General features: G+C 47.9%; 1 protein-coding gene across 1 annotated transcript; it reads left to right on the top strand.

Moving 5' to 3' along the window:
* The first annotated feature begins 3,743 nt into the window (after positions 1 to 3,743).
* Positions 3,744 to 16,729, top strand: TPI1 (triosephosphate isomerase 1). Its single transcript, XM_083719860.1, has 7 exons — positions 3,744 to 3,997; positions 11,507 to 11,630; positions 12,316 to 12,400; positions 12,528 to 12,660; positions 14,588 to 14,673; positions 14,826 to 14,913; positions 16,147 to 16,729. Exons 1-7 carry the CDS (start codon positions 3,886 to 3,888, stop codon positions 16,263 to 16,265), a joined length of 747 nt encoding a protein of 248 aa, XP_083575986.1. The 5' UTR covers positions 3,744 to 3,885; the 3' UTR covers positions 16,266 to 16,729.
* The last annotated feature ends 1,876 nt before the right edge of the window (positions 16,730 to 18,605 follow it).

Raw genomic sequence — 18,605 nt, 5'->3', positions numbered from 1 at the left:
TAAAACAAAATAGATTTCTCCCTATAGAGCAGATAAATGCAGGAGCTAATGCCACATGAATTTTCTAAATGTTTGTACTCTGCTAAATGAAATTCTGCACCAATGCAATAGAAACTCAATTCCAGAAAAAGCTGCAGTTATGCAAACACAGCACATTTCTTCCATTCTTTTTAGTTTCCCCAACTTCTATGCTGTTCTGCACCATCTCTTCTGCCTCGGCCCTGCAAAACTAGGGGTGGAGAACTATGCAGGAATGGGAACACTTTCCAGTCACTGGAAATCCATGCAGTCAGATCCCTTCTGAGGTTTCAGCAGGCTTTGCGAATGCATTCAGTCAGATGTTCACAGACCTAAGCCCTAGAAATGTGCTCTCCCGCAACTGACCTGCTTTACTATGCTTCTAAAGCTACTCAGACTTACAGAGAAATAGTGTGGGCTGATCACCAAACTACTTTAACTCTGAAACCTGAATCCCTTTCTAAATGTCAAGGTATCTGCCAACTCATTGGTAGAACAGGCTCTATTATGCAGCACCAAGCATTTCCCCATGTTTATGTTGGAGATGCGGATATTTGGGGAGAGTGCTGATCTGATGTGGAAAAGTTTTCCTTGTGGAAATTGTGTAGCTAGAATTGCAGGCTGTATGGAATGTTTTCATGACTCTACACAGGGCAAGTGGGTCTTTATTGTGTTCCACAGGTTGAGCAGGTGGGTGAAAGCTGCTCTTTTTATTCCAGGTTTTTCTTTTGCAAGGCTGCCCTGGGCTGAGATCAAAATATGAAATAGATGATGTCCTGGGCCCTGTTCCACAAACTGCTACACACGGGAAGAGAGCCTTCTAGAAGCCGCTGTTTTATGTAAGACATTAAAACAACACATTGTGTCTTCTTCTGTTTGTCCCCGTGTCAGTTTCAGTTTATTAGTTAATTTTTCCAGTAGGGCTGTTTCCCATACTATTTGGTACCATTGGTCCATGCTTACTCCTGACAGGTCTCTCCAGTGTCTGGTTATGGTGTTTCTGGCTGCTGAAAGTAGGTGGGTTATGAGTTCTTTGTGGTGTAAATGGGCGTTGTTGTCTTGGAAGATGTTTAGTAGGGCCAATTCTGGGGTGATATCTAATACTTGTTTAGTTATTTTACATATTTCTCGTATGGCTGTTGCCCAGAATAGTTGGATTTTGGGACACTCCCACCACATGTGGAGGTATGTGCCTGTGGAGGTGGTATGGCTCCCCTTTATCACATACACAGCCCAACAGGACAATGACAATAATCCACCAACAGCATACAAATCAATATGGCTAACCTGATCCAAAACACCCACCCACCCCACTCACACACGAAAACAAAGATCACCACAGCCAATCACAATCAAACAATCACACCCGGGCCAACCCCAACCTCTCTCACCACCAAAGAAACACAAGTGAACAACAGAAGCATGCTGACACCAAATTCTACATACATTAAGCATAATAGAAACACCACCACTTGACCCCACCCACATGCATCTTCCCTCCCTCTACCCCCTTTCTTTTTCCTTTTTTTTTTCCTTCTCCCCCTAATGCCTCAACAAATGAAACGGATTTGTAAAAATGTTACATGGGGAAAAACAACAACGAGGCATTACACTTCTGTAAAACAAGAAAATCCTAAATAAAATATTAAAAAAAACAACAACACATTGTGCTGCTGGGCATTATCTTAGCAGTACAGAAGAAGGGGCAAATTACAGAAAGCTGGGGTTGAGGAAAAGGGGTGTTGGCTGCTAGTTGGCAAAGGTGAACAGGTTCAAATAAACCCTCACTAATTTACCAATCCATGCAGCTCCGAATTTCGTAGGCTGCTGTAAGTGCATATTTTAAACAAGTAACAGAACTCGCCTGCGCATTTCAATTACACATGTGGCTTGCAGAGTTGCTTAGAAAAAGAAAATGTTTTGCTAAACTAAAAGAGAAGCAGGGGGAGGTAGGTATTCTGCAGAATTACACAACTCCTGGTCCATCCTGGCTCCTTTCCAGAGGACCACACCTTACCTGTGAAGTCAGACTGTTGGTACACCTGGCTGAGTAATGCCCACTGACTGATAACAGCTCTGCTGGGAGAGAGACACAGAGAGAGACTGAGATCTTTCTTAGGCCTACCTGGGATTTGGACCTGGGAAATTACATTTAAACAAGGAAAGCATGTATTTTTTACCAATGAGCTACTGCCACCATTCCAAACATAATTCAGATCAGCTACAGCTAACTTACTTTTAACCCAGCGCATCCCTGCATTCAGCTCCCACCTGTGGCTCCTAGACGGTGTCAGCATGTGACAGTGGTCACACCTTAGAATGGCTGGCTAAACCAGGTGAGGGGAACTGATGGGTCTCAAACCTTACGTGCATTAGCGGCTTATTCTGCATGCAAAGACAGACTGGAAGATTAAGCAGACCAGACCAATAAGAGGGTCCAATGGTCAAGAAGGCAGTTTCTGCACATATTGTAAAGGGAACTAATGGTCAAGTGGGGTTCGTCTACCTGGGAATGTAGTCCACCTAGAAGGAAAACTCTGGTCCTAAACATTGTGTGCCTTGTGAGATATATTTGGGAGGAGAAATGGCTAAGGAGTAAACCCTACACAAATCCAGAGCAGAGTATTGCTTGACTTCCCTTTGGACCCCATCAGTGAGGCTGGTCCCCAGGACCTCCATCCACACTGCCCAGGCTTGTGTCCCAGGAAGGTCACTTTGGTGCCGTTAACACAGCAAAAGCAATGCAGGAGGCAGCAGTTACGAGTTATGGCTCTTTGCAGCCACAGCAGACGCTGTGATTCTCCAACGGTTTGACTTCACCCTCGGAGGCACACTCCATTGTTTCTTGAGACTGATGGGTGCCTACTGCAACTTCTGGCAATCGTTCATGGAGATGTGGTTTCATTGTAAATATTAGAGACATAGGAGCCAACTCTAGGACCTGAGGTCTCTTCATCCCCCCTCCCCAATAAAATATTTGAGGGGACTGCCCTCCATGGGTGTAGCCAAGGGGGGCAGGGAAGGGCAGCTGCCCCCCATCAATAAAAATACTTAACTGCAGTTCTTCCCCTCCAACATAAAGCCTGCCCTCCTAACAAAAATTCTGGCTACACCCATTGCTTCCCCCTCAAGTTAATGGAGGGATGTGGGTGGTGCTGTGGTCTAAACCACAGAGCCCTAGGACTTGCTGACCAGAAGGTCAGCGGTTCAAATCCCCGCGACGGGGTGAGCTCCCGTTGCTCGGTCCCTGCTCCTGCCAACCTAGCAGTTCGAAAGCATGTCAAAGTGCAAGTAGATAAATAGGTACCACTCCAGCGGGAAGGTAAATCCTTCGTCATGCTGGCCACATGACCTAGAAGCTGCACGCCAGCTCCCTCGGCCAGTAAAGCGAGATGAGCGCCGCAACCCCAGAGCCAGCCACGACTGGACCTAATGGTCAGGGATCCAAGTTAATGGGCATTGCCATTCAAATGCTGTTGTGTTTGGCAAGTCTTCCCTGCACCCCCGTCCTTTCATACTTTATTCAGTTTGGCACCCCTGATTACAGATGCACTTTTAGAAACGTGAAGCACATTTGATAAGTCTCTCTGCTTCTTACATCACCGCCGGCAAAGAAATGCCAGCCAGCCAGCGCGCACGCGCCCCACTCTCCCTTTCCGCTCCGCGCTCGCTCGCGGGTTCTTTCGGAACATCAAAGGGGGAGGCGGGGCCTGCGTGACGTCACCGGGCCAGGGGGCGTGTCCCCCTCGCGCCCCTATAAAGAGGCCGGGGAAACGGCTGCGCCGCCGCTGCGCGCTCTGACCTTCGCAGTTCTCCTTCGCATCCAGCTAGGCGGGCGGCCCCGGGGCACCAAACACCACCGTCATCATGTCGCCCAGGAAATTCTTCGTCGGCGGGAACTGGAAGATGAATGGCGACAAGAAGAGCCTCGGGGAGCTCATCCAGACTCTCAATGGCGCCAAGGTCCCCGCAGACACCGGTGAGCCGGGGGTGCCCAGGTGGGGGGGGGGAAGGGGAAGCCCCTAAGGGGCGCGATCGTGCGCGCGCTTAGCCTTAGGGGAGGGGAAGCCCCCGCGCCCGGGTCTGCAGGCTCCCCGGAGGTGCTGGGAGGAGGCAAGCGGGGCCACGGGTTGCCACGTTTAGGATCGGGGACCGGCCGGGGGCGCACGCCCCGCCGAGCCCTGCCCGTCTCCTCTCTTGCGCCCCCTTCGCCATAGGGGAGCGCGAAGGATAATACACGCCGATGAACTCGCGCAGGGGGAGAAACAATGTCGAGGTGCCTGCAGTTGCCGGGGGTTGGTCTGGATGACCCCGCGGGGTCCCTTCCAGCTCCAGGAGTCGGCGATTAACGCGCTTAAGGCTTCTCCGCAGCGGCCTCTAATGGGATGAGCATGAGAAAGGGGAGCCGGTGAAGGAGGCCGGCCTGTTTTCCTGGCCCGCTCCATCCACCCCCTTCCTGGCTGCAGCGGTGCCTTTCCTAGGGTCTCGGGCAAGGGCGGGGGTGGCGCCCGGATGCCTGGGTCCCTCCCTCGCCCCCGCCGCGTGCTCGCCCGCACGTACTCCAGGGCCGCCTCTCCCGGCAGGCAAGCTGCTTTCCTTGTCTCTCTCTCCTTCTCTGCCAGGAGGAAGGGAGCCTAAGAAGCCTCTGCGCCCCGGAAAGGAAACTTGCTACATACTTTCTTTTTTACTGCTTCTCTGTTTAACAGCTTTCCGGTCAGGCAGAGAAAATAGGCTTTTCTTGCTACATTATTTCCTCGCCGGGAAATACTGCATTATTGTACTTTAAAAGAAATAAATAAAAATCCTCGGGCGGAACGTGTTGGCAGCTTCAAAAGGCCGAAGAAATACTGTGGCGGGCAGTTCCGAGGGTGCTGTTCAACTTAAGTTTATTCAGAGTAGAGCGGTTGAAATTAATGGAGTCCTGGATGGGTTTTCCAGGGAGGCAGCATAGAACAGCCCAGGCCTAAGCACAAGCTTAGAGCGAAGTTAATTGTTTCAATGCAAAGAGGATTAAAATACAAGTAGATTTTATATTACTAGTAAACGGGTCAAGTGCTGGTGATTTTGTACTGATAATTGTGAGAGGAGCAGATTTACTCCTTGCAGAGCAGTTGTGTAAAGAGCACGGCCTGCACATTTTTGCCTTCTCTTAATGACCTCCTTTTGAGAAAAATGAAAGGTTAAAAATCTTAGAATATCCTTGAAGGAGCTTCCTCTCTCCCTACAGTCTATTGTAAAAGGGTGACTAGGCCCACTATTAGTCATAGCTCAGCCTAGTCTATGGAAATCCATGTGTTCAGGGAGAGCCTGCCTGCTGGTCATGTGGCACAGAGTGCTTTGGGTGCTGTGCTCATGACCACCCACCCTACATTTAACTGGGTGGCTTGCAGTGGATGAGAAGCCGGGAAATAATCTGACCAGTCTTCGCAAGGGCCAGGTAAAGGTAAAGGTACCCCTGCCCGTACGGGCCAGTCTTGACAGACTCTGGGGTTGTGCGCCCATCTCACTCAAGAGGCCAGGGGCCAGCGCTGTCCGGAGACACTTCCGGGTCACGTGGCCAGCGTGACATCGCGGCTCTGGCGAGCCAGAGCCGCACACGGAAACGCCGTTTACCTTCCCGCTGGTAAGCGGTCCCTATTTATCTACTTGCACCCGGAGGTGCTTTCGAACTGCTAGGTTGGCAGGCGCTGGGACCAAGCAGCGGGAGCGCACCCCGCCACAGGGATTCGAACCGCCGACCTTTCGATCGGCAAGTCCTAGGCGCTGAGGCTTTAACCCACAGCGCCACCTGCGTCCCACAAGGGCCATGTAGCGAGAGGGAAAAGGGATGCAGTTGAGGCCTGGTCTGCTGCAGAATTCTTTGTCTGAACGGGGCTGGCACGATGCCCAGTTCTCAGGCAGTGAGGCTAGCTAGCCCCATCTGCCTCTCTTGCTTTTGGTTGGCATGGTTTTGCCAGCGGGAGACTCTGCCTGCAGCATGGACTCCTTCCTCACCAGCGATGGGGGCATAGGGGGCGCCTGGACCAAAATTTGGCTGGCAGATCCTTTTCGCTGTCCCTCTCGGGTTAGAAAAGGGCAAGGTGGGGGTATCCTGAAGAAATGTCAAAGGGTCTGGAGGAGAGGGTTCCTAAATATAGGTGGCGGCGCAGCTGCCTAAAAATACCAGCTACTGTACTTGGAGTTGGGAAACTTTATCCCTGCAGCTTGCTAAAGGTCAGGAAATGGGCCTCCAGATGAACTATATGGGGAGGGGTGGATCTACTCAGTTGCCCCAGATATTCTGTCTCCTCTATATTATATGCCCTCCTCAGGATTTGAGCAGATCTGAGAGCCAGTGTGGTGCAGTGGTTAAGAGCGGTAGTCTCGTAATCTGGGGAACCGGGTTCGAGTCTCCGCTCCTCCACATGCAGCTGCTGGGTGACCTTGGGCCAGTTACACTTCTCTAAAGTCTCTCAGCCCCACTCACCTCACAGAGTGTTTGTTGTGGGGGAGGAAGGGAAAGGAGAATGTGAGCCGCTTTGAGACTCCTTAAAGGGAGTGAAAAGGCGGGATATCAAATCCAAACTCCTCCTCCTCTTCTTACCTCCCTCTGTTGGAGATGCCACTGCAGTGTCCCCCATGCAGACTGCATTGTGGAATTGTAGAGTTGGATGGGACCCTGAGGATCATCTAGTCCAACCCCCTGCAATGCAGGAATATGCAGCTGCCCCACACGGGGATCAAACCTGCAACCTTGGTGTTATCAGCGTCATGCTCCAACAAACTGAGCTATCCGGTTGTTGCTTTCTCTTACCTGTTATATGCCAACTGTCTAAGCAAGGCTTCCTGCCGCAGAACAGCTTGTAAAAACATCCAGGATTATGTTGCTAGGCTGCCCGCACTCCAAAAGCCCTCTTTCTCAATAAATAGTGTAGCAGTTCTTAAGATTATTGGTTATAGGGAATAGGTTTGCCCTTTACCCCATGGAGTCAGCTTTCAAGTTTCTGACCTTTGTAGCGCCCACAGCTCCACCCCACACACTTATTAGGTTTCCGTCCATCTTTATAACCTCTTATATATCTATGAACATATGAGACTGCTTTGTCCTGAGTCAGGCTACTTGTCTGTCTAGTCCTATTTTTCTACATGTTTTGACCAGGTAGTAGCTACCCAGGATCCCGTGCAGAAAAGGGGCTTTTCCCACCCCATTAAGATCTTTTTCTACCCCTGAGCTCTGCCTGCAGCCTGACAAAACAAATTATAAGGCTCAAATTTCTCTTGATCAGGGGTCAGCAAACTTTTTTAGCAGGGGGCCTGCCCACTGTCCCTCAGACCTTGTGGGGCCCGAACTATATTTTGAAAAAATAATTATTCCTATGCTCCACAAATAACCCAGAGATGCATTTTAAATAAAAGGACACATTCTACTCCTGTAAAAACACGCTGATTCACGGACCGTCCGCAGGCTGGATTTGGAAGGCGATTGGGCCGGATCTGGTCCCTGGGTCCTAGTTTGCCTACCCATGCTCTTGACCCTCAGGCAGAAATTGTTTCAGGATTAGAGCTGGCACTGCAGAGCAAGAAGGAATGTGCCACACCCAAGAAGGATGCTATTTGTACAGCCTTGAACCCAGATGTGGCTGGCACATCTGCTTCCCTGTGACCCTCCGAAAATTGGGATCACGGTCACTGGTCAGGAACACTGGGATTTAAAGTCCAACATTCGGAGGAATACTGGTTCTTCAACCCTGGTCAATAGGATAGGGTGAGGTTTTTTTTAATAAAAAATAAATAAATCTATAATGGGAAATGACAGCCAATCTGTTTGCTGGTTAACCTTGCTGAAGGTAACTTTTTAGACTGAGACCTAAGATTTAGTGTAGATTTCCATTTTCTCAGTGAAAACTATTTGGAGGGAGTAGATGCATTTAACCTCACTGAAAAACTTACCAAAGCAGCTCTTTTATTACTTGGGCTTTTTCAGCAGTATCCCAAAGATTTGGGTTGGGTTACAAATATATCCTTTGTCACTTTTCAATCTTACAAAAGTAGGCCAGGCTGTATTCTTGTGTACAGCACCTCTAAGATTCAGCTTTTGGTATAAGATTTGGCCTGCATCTGAGAAGGAAAGTTCTATTGTCACTCAGGCCAGCCATGTTTAAGTGAGGCGAAATTTCATTGCTGAAAGTCTTTGACATCCTCTCTTCCAGTTTGTAAATTTAAAGATAAACAAAAGAGCATGTAAGTATTAAGCAAAGAGGAAAATTGCCAAAAATGCCACTCCTTCCTTTCTTCTCCCCCCTTACTAATCTAGTAGTTTCAATGATCTAAGGCTCCTTCCAGAAAACCCCCCAAAATACGTTCATCTCCTTTCCTCCATCTGCCATGAAGATGCATTTTTAGAAACCACTTAGCAAATTTAGGACAATCTCTTCCTGGTTGGCACCCTAACACCCAGTCACTATCAGGAAGACAGGATTTGTAGCCATTGCCTTTGTCAATTTTAAGCCCAACTTTTTGATTTCCAAAAAGATCCTGTTTTCCCCACACAGAAACTCCTCACTCCTTCCCATCAGCTGCCAGAACCCTTACCTGTCTTCTGCTCTGAAACCCAACCAGGTCCCCATTTCTAGGGAAGGTAAAGGTAAAGGGACCCCTGACCATTAGGTCCTGTCGTAGCCGACTCTGGGGTTGCAGCACTCATCTCGCTTTATTGGCCGAGGGAGCCGGCATACAGCTTCCGGGTCATGTGGCCAGCATGACTAAGCCGCTTCTGGCGAGCCAGAGCAGTGCACGGAAACGCCGTTTACCTTCCCGCCAGAGCGGTACCTATTTATCTACTTGCACTTTGACGTGCTTTCGAACTGCTAGGTGGGCAGGAGCCGGGACCGAGCAATGGGAGCTCACCCTGTCACGGGGATTCGAACCACTGACCTTCTGATCGGCAAGTCGTAGCCTCTGTGGTTTAACCCACAGCACCACCCACGTCCCAGTTCTAGGGAAACCTATGCTCTTTCTTCCCCATGCTGTGCACTTGTTTTCTCTTTAGTTTCCTCACCCCCCAAACGCAACCCCCCCATGGAACTTTTACTTCTCCAGCAGTGCCCTCCACCCAAGTCTTCCAATTGCCTATTCTGATTCTCACATTAAACCTTTCCCCAGGCTCCACAAAATCACTATGCAAATGCCATTCCAATTTCCCCATCTCTTTTTAAAAACAATTTGCCCTTGTCACATTCATTTTCCTTCAGGTACCACCTTAACGCCTTCAGCCAAATCTCCCCCTCATTTCAGCCAAATTCTTTCTCTCTCCCCCCACCCCCCATTTTCCACAGGCCAATTGTCCTACACTCTAGTGTGTTTTCAGGTCTGCTTTTAGAACTGATAGCTTTAACCCTCCAAATTAGACTATTGTTCAAATGCTACCAGGTATGATAAAGTCCCTTTGAGAGGATAAAATCACTTTTGATTGTGTTCTCCCTGTTAACTCTTGGAGTGCTGAATTCTGAGGTGCATTCACAATTGATCATGAAAGGGGGAAGTCAGGCTGCATGTGAGATGTGCAAGCAGCACACTTAATAATGGCCATCAGTGTGCTGTGGGGATTGTGCATAGTGCTGTGGCGCCATCAAGAGAGAGGGCCACAGTGTTTGAAACAGGGCGGATTTGATTTAAACCAAATTGATTTAAATCACCATTTAGGCAACAAGGCTCATTCTTGCTGGTATAATCTTAATATTTACAACCAGATGAACATTTCATTTTTTGGAATAATAAATTTTCAGAGTAGTTTTTTACAGTTATATCAAAAATTACTGATTTGGTTATACTATTAGAAATACACAGACAGATAATTGTGAGATTATTGTGAGGTTTAATCAGCTAACTGTTTATATTTGGACAACTTTTCTGCTGTGCTTTATTGGAAGGAGAAAAACAATCATTTCCTTAATAACAATTTAAACAATTTGTTTAACTAAAACAATAACATTATAGCATATGTATCCATTTTTTGTTAACTGATGTGGTTAAACACTTTAAAAAACACACACAGACTGAGTTTTAGCACACATGAAAAACTTAAAACAAATCCTTATTTCCTGATGAATAGCTTTTGAACTATAATGTAACTTAAATTGAAAACTATCTTTAGAAGTATTTTTTTTTCTCCAAAAGCATTTTATTTTAAAAATCCGATTTAAATTTTTTGAAAATACAATTTTTATTTTTTAAAAAAACCATTTATTTTATCCACCCTGGTTTGAAATTAACCAGGCACATTTTGTATCTGACTTTAAACCACTTGCTGCCACCAAGTGAAGATGTCTGGGTGCCAGGATGATGCCTGACACCTCCACCATCTGGTGGCGCGTGCCTGGGGATCCTTGGATCTGGACTGCTTCCACACACTTATACCCCATTCCTGTAGTGGTGGTATCAGTTATATTTTATCTGCACAGAATGAATTTCTCGAGCCAATTTGCTTTTCCTGTGCAGCCTGAGCAGGAGCAGTCACAATTAAGAAAAAGAGGTCGGAATAGGCTTATATACATAAAGACTGTCCTCGATCAAGTGACTCTTCTTCTTTTACGTTCTTAACCTAGCTCACAATTGTCATCTGAACTATCCAGACGTTTAACAGAGAATCAATTGCAGTCAGTCCATCCTTTGAAAAACAAGACTTTAGAGTTGTCTTGCCCCCAAAATATCAACTAGAGTAGACATTCCGTTTTGGCAACTGCGAGCCTTGGTTTTAAGGAACCATTTGCTGCTAGCTTACAGTGGTACCTCAGGATGTGAACGGGATCCGTTCCGGAGCCCTGTTCACATCCTGAATAGAATGTAAGGCGCGTGTGCACGGGTCGCATTTTGCCGCTTCCGCGAATGCGTGTGATGTCATTTTGAGTGTATGCGTGAGCGTCGAAACCCAGAAGTAATGCGCTCCATTACTTCCGGGTTTCGCCGCATGCGCAGACGCTGAAAATGACGTTGCTCCACAGCAACCCGAAAGCGCTCAACCTGAAGCACATTCAACCCGAGTTATGACTGTATACAGTGGTACCTCGGATTACATACGCTTCAGGTTACATATGCTTCAGGTAACAGACTGCTAACCCAGAAATAGTACCTCAGGTTAAGAACTTTGCTTCGGGGTGAGAACAGAAATAGTGCTCTGGTGGTGCGGCGGCAGCAGGAGGCCCCATTAGCTAAAGTGGTGCTTCAGGTTAAGGACGGACCTCCAGAACGAATTAAGTACTTAACCCAAGGTACCACTGTATCTGAGATTCTAACACTGGGGAAGGGGAGATTGGTGGCGGAAGGAAGGGAAGGTTTATTTACCCACGGTTACCCTCTGAACCTCATGGCACGCCCAGCAGAGTTGACCCATGAGTGTCTTGTGTCCAGCACCCGAAGAGTGAATTGGCCTTGGGGTGGGAACAGTCTGTAGCCGAGAGACTCTGTAGGGTGCCTGCTTCATCCTAGATGCTTTTCGCTTTCTCGTCCCCAGAGGTCGTTTGTGGTGCCCCCTCCATCTACCTTGACTTTGCCCGCCAAAAGCTCGATGCCAAGATCGGTGTGGCTGCCCAGAATTGTTACAAGGTGCCTAAGGGAGCTTTCACAGGAGAGATCAGGTTAGTCTGCTGGGACTCTGGGGGCCGGGGGCCGCAAAGAACTGGCATTCCTTTAGCGAGGGGTAATTTTAAAAAAGTAAATAAGGATTTGGTTTGCACCCCGTGGCAGAACAGATGGCGTGGTTTCTTTCCTGGTCTGCCCTGCAGAGGACCTTAAGGTCCATGAATAACCATAGTTTAGAGGTCCCGGGCCCTAAGGAAGTCAGACTATCCTCCGCCAGGGCCTTTTTAGTGATGGCTCCGACCTGGTGGAATGCTCTGTCCCATGAGACTAGGAGGGCCTTTCAGGATTTAACCTACTTCCATCAGGCCTGTAAGACAGAGCTATTCTGCCTGGCCTTTAGTTTGAATTCAGCCTGATCTTTTATTTCCCTTCTCTTCCCTCCCCCTCCCCTTTTATGAAGATCACCCGCTCTGAGACCCCACAGCAAATTCTCCCCTGGCCTCCTTGCTGGCCCAAGTAGGACTAATTCAGCCAGATAGCCCTGGCGATTATCTGATTGATTTTTGAATTTTATTGTTATTCGTGTTTTTATACCGTATTTTATGCTGCTTTTATAATTAAGTGTTTTAAAGTGTTTTAAATTTGTTAGCCGCCCTGAGCCCGGTTTTTGAACCAGGAAGGGCGGGGTATAAATAAAAAAGTTGTTGTTGTTGTTGTTATTATTATTTCCTTCTGTTTCAGCCCAGCCATGATAAAGGATGTTGGCGTCACCTGGGTGATTTTGGGACACTCTGAGAGGAGGCATGTCTTTGGCGAGTCCGACGAGGTGGGTGATCTAGTAGATTTCTTACCCTCCACTATCCCTGGGCTATGAATCACCTGCAGCAAGGAGGTGTGCGGAGATGGTACAGTTTGTATGGGACTCTGAAGCTGTCCTCCTCCCCCTTTTTCAGCTGATTGGGCAGAAGGTGGCGCACGCCTTGGCTGAGGGTCTGGGCGTCATCGCCTGCATTGGGGAAAAACTGGACGAGCGAGAGGCTGGCATCACCGAGAAAGTGGTATTTGAGCAGACCAAGGCTATTGCTGGTAAGAGGGGACTGGGGAATGTGCAGAAGTTTCCTTGGGTTTCAGGTGAGGGGAGAGAAATGCTTTGGTTTGAAATAATGGGGCAAAACATTTGGTAATAGATCATTCAGTAGGCAGGAAATGCCATGTACACTAGTGGCCAAAACCTTTTGGGGAAAGTGTGTTTTTGAGGTTTGATAGCTCATAATACCGTTTTATTTTATTTTAGTAATACCATAAAATTAATACCTACGGGACCGCCTCTCCTGGTATGCCCCACGGAGAGCCTCAAGGTCCATAAATAACAACACCCTAGTGGTCCCGGGCCCTAAGGAAGTTAGATTGGCTTCGACCAGAGCCAGGGCCTTTTCAACTCTGGCTCCGGTCTGGTGGAACGCTCTGCCTCATGAGACCAGGGCCCTGCAGGATCTGATTTCTTTCTGCAGGGCCTGTAAGACAGAGTTGTTCCGCCTGGCCTTTGGCTTGGAGACAATTTGATTCCCTCCCTCCCCCCCTCTCTTTTCCCCCCTTCTTTTCCTTCTCCTCCTGCGATGAGGCTACATTTTAATATTTTAATGTTCCATTATTTTAATTGTTGTGTTTTATTTTTGTTTTTAAGTTTGTAATCATTCATCTTGTTTTTATTATTGCTTGTAAGCCGCTCTGAGCCCGGCCTTGGCTGGGGAGGGCGGGGTATAAATAAAAAAATATTATTATTATTATTATTATTATTATTATTATTATTATTAAGCAATGGAAAGGTACCGTATTTTTTGCTTTATAGGACGCACCGGACCACAAGACACACCTAGTTTTTTTTTGGGGGGGGTGGAATCAAGAAAAAAAATCTTATTTCCACCCCCAGCCCCAAAGAGCAGCAGACAGGCTGTGTGCAGCCTGTCTGCTTCTCTCAGAGCTTCTGGGGCTGTCAGGGGAAGCCCGGGTCCCCCCCCCCCAAGCCCCAAAGAGCAAAGAAGCCAAGACAGCGAGCGGAATCCATCATGCGGCTGTCTTGGCTTCCTCTTTAGCCGCGGGGCTGGGACCACAGCCCCAGAACAGGTCGGGGAGTGGCGGTCCCTTCTCCCTCCTGGGGAAAAGCCCGCAAGAGCCGCACGAAGCTTGTGTGCGGCTCTTGGGGGCTTTTCCTGCCTGCCTCTCTCCCCCCCCCCGCATTTGCTCCATAGGATGCACAGACTTTTCCCCTTAGTTTTTAAAAGGGGGAAAGTGCGTCCTATGGAGCTAAAAATACAGTAATTTAATGAAGAATGCAATGCAACAAAGCTTGTTCAGTTGTCTGTATTTAGCAAAAGTTAGAGCCAAATAACCAGAAAAATGGAGAACAACTTGCTTACAGTAAATGTATGCTCAGACGTCCTTAAAGCTCTGGATAGCACTAACTTTTAAGTGACCCAGGTTTTCTCTCATTACTTTGGCTTCTGAATACATTACTCCAAAACCTGAGCCCTTTGCAGGCATTTGTCCTCATGTGCTCCATATCATGGGTTTTTTTGGGGGGTGGGGCAGGGGTGCACATTCAGGCCTCGTCTGCTCCCCCCCCCCCCCCGCATGCACTGAAGCCGAATGTCTCCAGCTGGGAATCTGCTCTGCTCATGGAGGCTTCCAGCTTTATTTCGAATCCCTCTTGGTCAGCAGAGCATGAGACTTTTGATCTCAGGGTTGTGGGTTCGAGTCTCACGCTGTGCAGAATATTGGTGCATTGCAGGGGGTTGGACTAGATGACCCTCGGGACCCCTTCCAACTCTACAGTTCTGGAGTTCTGCGCTCATAACTTGATGGGAAATTTAGAGGTGTCTAATCTTTGTGCGCCCCACCCCACCCCGCAACTGCCATCCAACTATGCATGCTCTTCCCATTAGGTCAAATTGTGCCTGACTACCTCCCCCCGCAACCCCCCCCAATGCTCACTGTCCCCCTCTCTTGTCCCCAGATAACGTGAAGGACTGGAGCAAAGTGGTTCTTGCCTATGAGCCAGTTTGGGCCATTGGGACTGGTAAAACTGCAACTCCTCAGCAGGTACGGATGTGGTTAGCGAGAACCGTGTTCCCAAATCTTGTTTCCCTTTGGAGGTGGTCTTGGCATCAGAGGATGGCGAATATCCCTCTCTGAGACTTTGGGCCGATGGCCTTTAGCTTGCTGTGAGTAACACGATTCTTGCCTTTTGTTAGGCTCAGGAGGTTCACGAGAAGTTGAGGGGCTGGCTGAAGAGTCACGTTTCTGATGCTGTTGCACAGTCGACTCGGATCATCTACGGAGGTAAACGGAGCCCTCCCTGGTTCACAAAGCAAGTGTGGCAAGAGTTTGCCCTTTCCCCCTATCGATCGCACAGCAAACATCCTGTTTCAGATGTGCGCCTGTCAAATAGAATCTCAAAGGGGCACAAAGTTAATTTGCATGTTCATTGTAGTTCCTTAGCTGTTACAAGCTGTAGTAGGGCCAGTTCAGGCCACAAGAACTAAAAAACCTCAGCTCCTCAGCAGATATGGATGTTGGTAGGGAGGAAAGTGTTGCCCAAATTCACTTCCCTTTTCTAAGAGATGGTTCGTACTGGAGAATGGAACATGTCTTAAGCTAAGCTCCTTTGTAGGGTTTTGGTAAGGATTTACCAAGGACAATCCTTGAATTGAATAACGAAACACTGGCAATTAAAATTAAAGGAACCGCAATTCAAGCGCAGAAGCTGCGCCCATCTCCTCGCAGCTTGCCGTGGAGAATGGCAGTTTTAATTTGGGAGGGATGGTCAGGCCTATGGAAGCGCCTCCTCAAATTGCCATCCCTATGTAGCTGTTGGCGAGCAGCAAGCTTTCTGTGTGGTTTTTAGATCAGGATAGCACGGTTTCATGACCAGATTGACCCTGCTGCCAACACTAATAATTAAGGTAGGAATAGAAACTTAAAAGAAAACGTGAAGAGAGTTCATCTGCAAATACATAATTTAGTTGCGGATAAGTGTGTTGTGTGAGGAGCTGCAGATGCGGGTTAGAAGAAGGGTTTTCTTAAAAGGCAAGGTGGGGTAGCATTTATATGCTATCTGCTTGTGGCGAAATTTCCATAAACGGTTTGCAGTGGTTCGAGACAATGGTCAGCCTAGCTAGTACATGAAATCATGCTACCTAATTTTGAAAGCATGGCTACTCTGAGAGGAGACAATTCAGAGCAGAAAAGCAAAGGGAAGAGGTGGGGCTTAACCCTTCACCTGCCTACATTGCTCCAAGGTGCCCTCCTTGGGTATATGTGTTTGTGTGCGCGCAATTTTATTATAGCAGAAAAGCTGGATAGAATTAAGGACTCCTGCCACCTCTCCACATTATCTTTCCCAAAGTAGTTTTGCTTTTAAAAGGCACTGTGAGGGGGTTGCAGAATTAGCCTTGGAAAAGCCATGTAGCTCAAAGACATTGTGTTTTTTTGGTCCTTATCTGTTGTGTGGTTTCTCCTCCCTCCTTGGGCATTTTTTAAATAAAAAGAAATGGGGATTGTAATCCTTTGCAGGTTCCGTCACTGGCCCCACCTGCAAAGAACTGGCCTCCCAGCACGACGTGGATGGCTTCCTCGTCGGCGGAGCTTCCCTCAAGCCTGAATTCGTAGACATCATCAACGCAAAACACTGAAAGCTGCTGTTCGAAGTGAGGGGGTGCAGTTCATCGCGGGTGGAAGACACGGCACTGTAGAAACCTGCACCCACCCTCTGCACTTGGGTCACACGAACTCCCCTTCAAGTCCCTGCCCCCGTACTTTGCTGTTAATTGTCCCACACTGCTGCTGAACACAACGGTTGCCAAGGCATTTCTCAGTTAGCTGGATCCTTTGTGCAGGCAGGCCTTTGTTTACTCCCCCCTGTGCTGGAGGGACAGACCTTCCTGCCTTCCTTTTCTCCCTGTAAGCTAGACAGAGGCCTGTTTTTTTCTGATCAATGTCTAGTTTTGCTGCCTTGCTGAGGACGGGGTCTCTTGCCTCTCGCTTCAGCCGAGTCGGAGTCTTTACCCAGTGGCTTGTGTTGTGTGTAAGATGTGTGTCCATACTGTGTCCCACCCCCTAAGCCAACAACGAACAGAAATAAAGAAAGGGAAACTAACGTAAGGCTCTGAAATCTGTTGCTGCAACTACAGTGTAGCCTGCAAGATAAATTATTAGTTATTTTTATTATTATCATTTACATCCCACCCATCCAGCTGGGTTTCCCCAGCCACTCTGGGCGGCTCCCAATAGAATATAAAAAATACACTAAAACAGTGGACATTAAAAACTTCCCTAAACAGGGCTGCCTTCAGGTGTCTTCTAAAAGTCAGATAGTTGTTTATTTCCTTGACATTTGATGGGAGGGTGTTCCACAGGGCAAGTGTCAGTGTGGTGTAGTGGTTAAGAGCGGTAGACTCGTAATCTGGGGAACCGGGTTTGCGTCTCCGCTCCTCCACATGCAGCTGCTGGGTGACCTTGGGCCAGTCACACTTCTCTGAAGTCTCTCAGCCTCACTCACCTCACAGAGTGTTTGTTGTGGGGGAGGAAGGGAAAGGAGAATGTTAGCCGCTTTGAGGACTCCTTAAGGTAGTGATAAAGCGGGATATCAAATCCGAACTCTTCTTCCTCTTCTACTGAGAATGCCCTCTGCTTGGTTCCCTGTAACCTCACTTCTCGCAATGAGGGAACCGCCAGAAGGCCCTCAGTGCTGGACCTCAGTGTCCAGGCTGAATGATGGGGATGGAGATGCTCCTTCAGGTATACTGGGCCAGAGACCATTTTGTTTCACTGTCAAGTTATCCTGCGTTTCCCTTTAGCACTGATTTTCATGATTTGTTGGTGGCCCATGAGCTGCTTCTGATCCTTTGCCAGGCAGGCTCTCCTTGGGTCATACGGAGGAGAACGTGGTGGGGAACTTGTCCAGGCCTCAAGATTTTCACATGTTTTGGGAGGAATTATTCTCATTTTCACAATGTCTGGAGGAAGGAGTGAAAATGTATGGCAGGGGGCAAGAATCAAGAATGCTGTTCATTGGCTGCTTGGCTGGAGAGCTTTTGCCAGCTGTTCCACTCCCCCCACAAATACAGGGAAGGACAACTTTGGCTTTCATAATTTCAAAGCAAGCTGCCATGTGCAGTTTGGGTCAAGTCTATCCCTAAGTCCATACCTTTCAGAGGTGAGCAGAGCTGACTGCTGCAGAAGCCAGAGAATGCAGCATAGAAAAATGAAGGCAATCACATTTTAGCTGAAATGAATGAGGGGCAGCGTGGACCGGGGGCTGTTAAGGCGAGATTGATAACACTGGTTTTAATGAATCTGTATCCTTGGCATGCCTGAAGCCATATAAACTACATTTTTCACTCCCACGTGAAATGGGAGTGCTTTCTGGTTAGAAACAGGCCATCTCAAATTCCACATCTGTCCTGGCAGGTGGTTTAGGGGGCATCGCTTGCAAAAAAGGGGGAGGGGGATGGATTTTATGCACCACTGAGGAATGATTGTTATAATTGGGAAGAATCATTTACTCTTGGTCAAAGCAATTATCAAAAAATTGAGCTTTTCGCAGAGGAAAATATAACATTGATCACGCAAAAGTGTTCGCTGGATGCTGAAGCTATATTTCACCACTAAATTGCAGGGTCGTTTTCTTTGTCTGAACCAGTTGATAAAAAATATGGTTGCTGAGCTGCTGTTCACATACTACATGATAATTTAATTTACATTTGCTATATAAACCTACAGGTGGGGAGGGTGGCATCACTTCTATACACTGTCTCCCTTAGATGTAACCACATAATCTTTGCAGCACTGTTGAAGGAAACTCTGATTCTAAACTTCCACTGCCTTGTGGTCAGGCTTCCAGAAGAAAAGTCCATGTCCACTGTCTTGCAGGACATCTTACACAGAAGAAAAGGCTCGGGTGTAAACCCTATGCAAATCTCGAGTAGAGTCCCTAAGACAGCTGGATGGCGCCTTGTACACCTCCTTCCGGC

This window comes from Podarcis gaigeae, assembly GCF_964106915.1.
Source record: "Podarcis gaigeae genome assembly, chromosome: 17".
In the NCBI taxonomy this organism is placed as follows: domain Eukaryota; kingdom Metazoa; phylum Chordata; class Lepidosauria; order Squamata; family Lacertidae; genus Podarcis; species Podarcis gaigeae.
This window is presented reverse-complemented; position numbering and strand designations above follow the sequence as displayed.

Bases quoted from the DNA above. Each gene is read 5' to 3' on its own strand.
- TPI1 (XM_083719860.1), top strand. From the start codon at position 3,886: ATGTCGCCCAGGAAATTCTTCGTCGGCGGGAACTGGAAGATGAATGGC. The intron at 12,661-14,587 runs GTAAGAGGGGAC...TCTTGTCCCCAG, and splicing joins GCAGACCAAGGCTATTGCTG to ATAACGTGAAGGACTGGAGC. The intron at 14,914-16,146 runs GTAAACGGAGCC...AATCCTTTGCAG, and splicing joins GACTCGGATCATCTACGGAG to GTTCCGTCACTGGCCCCACC.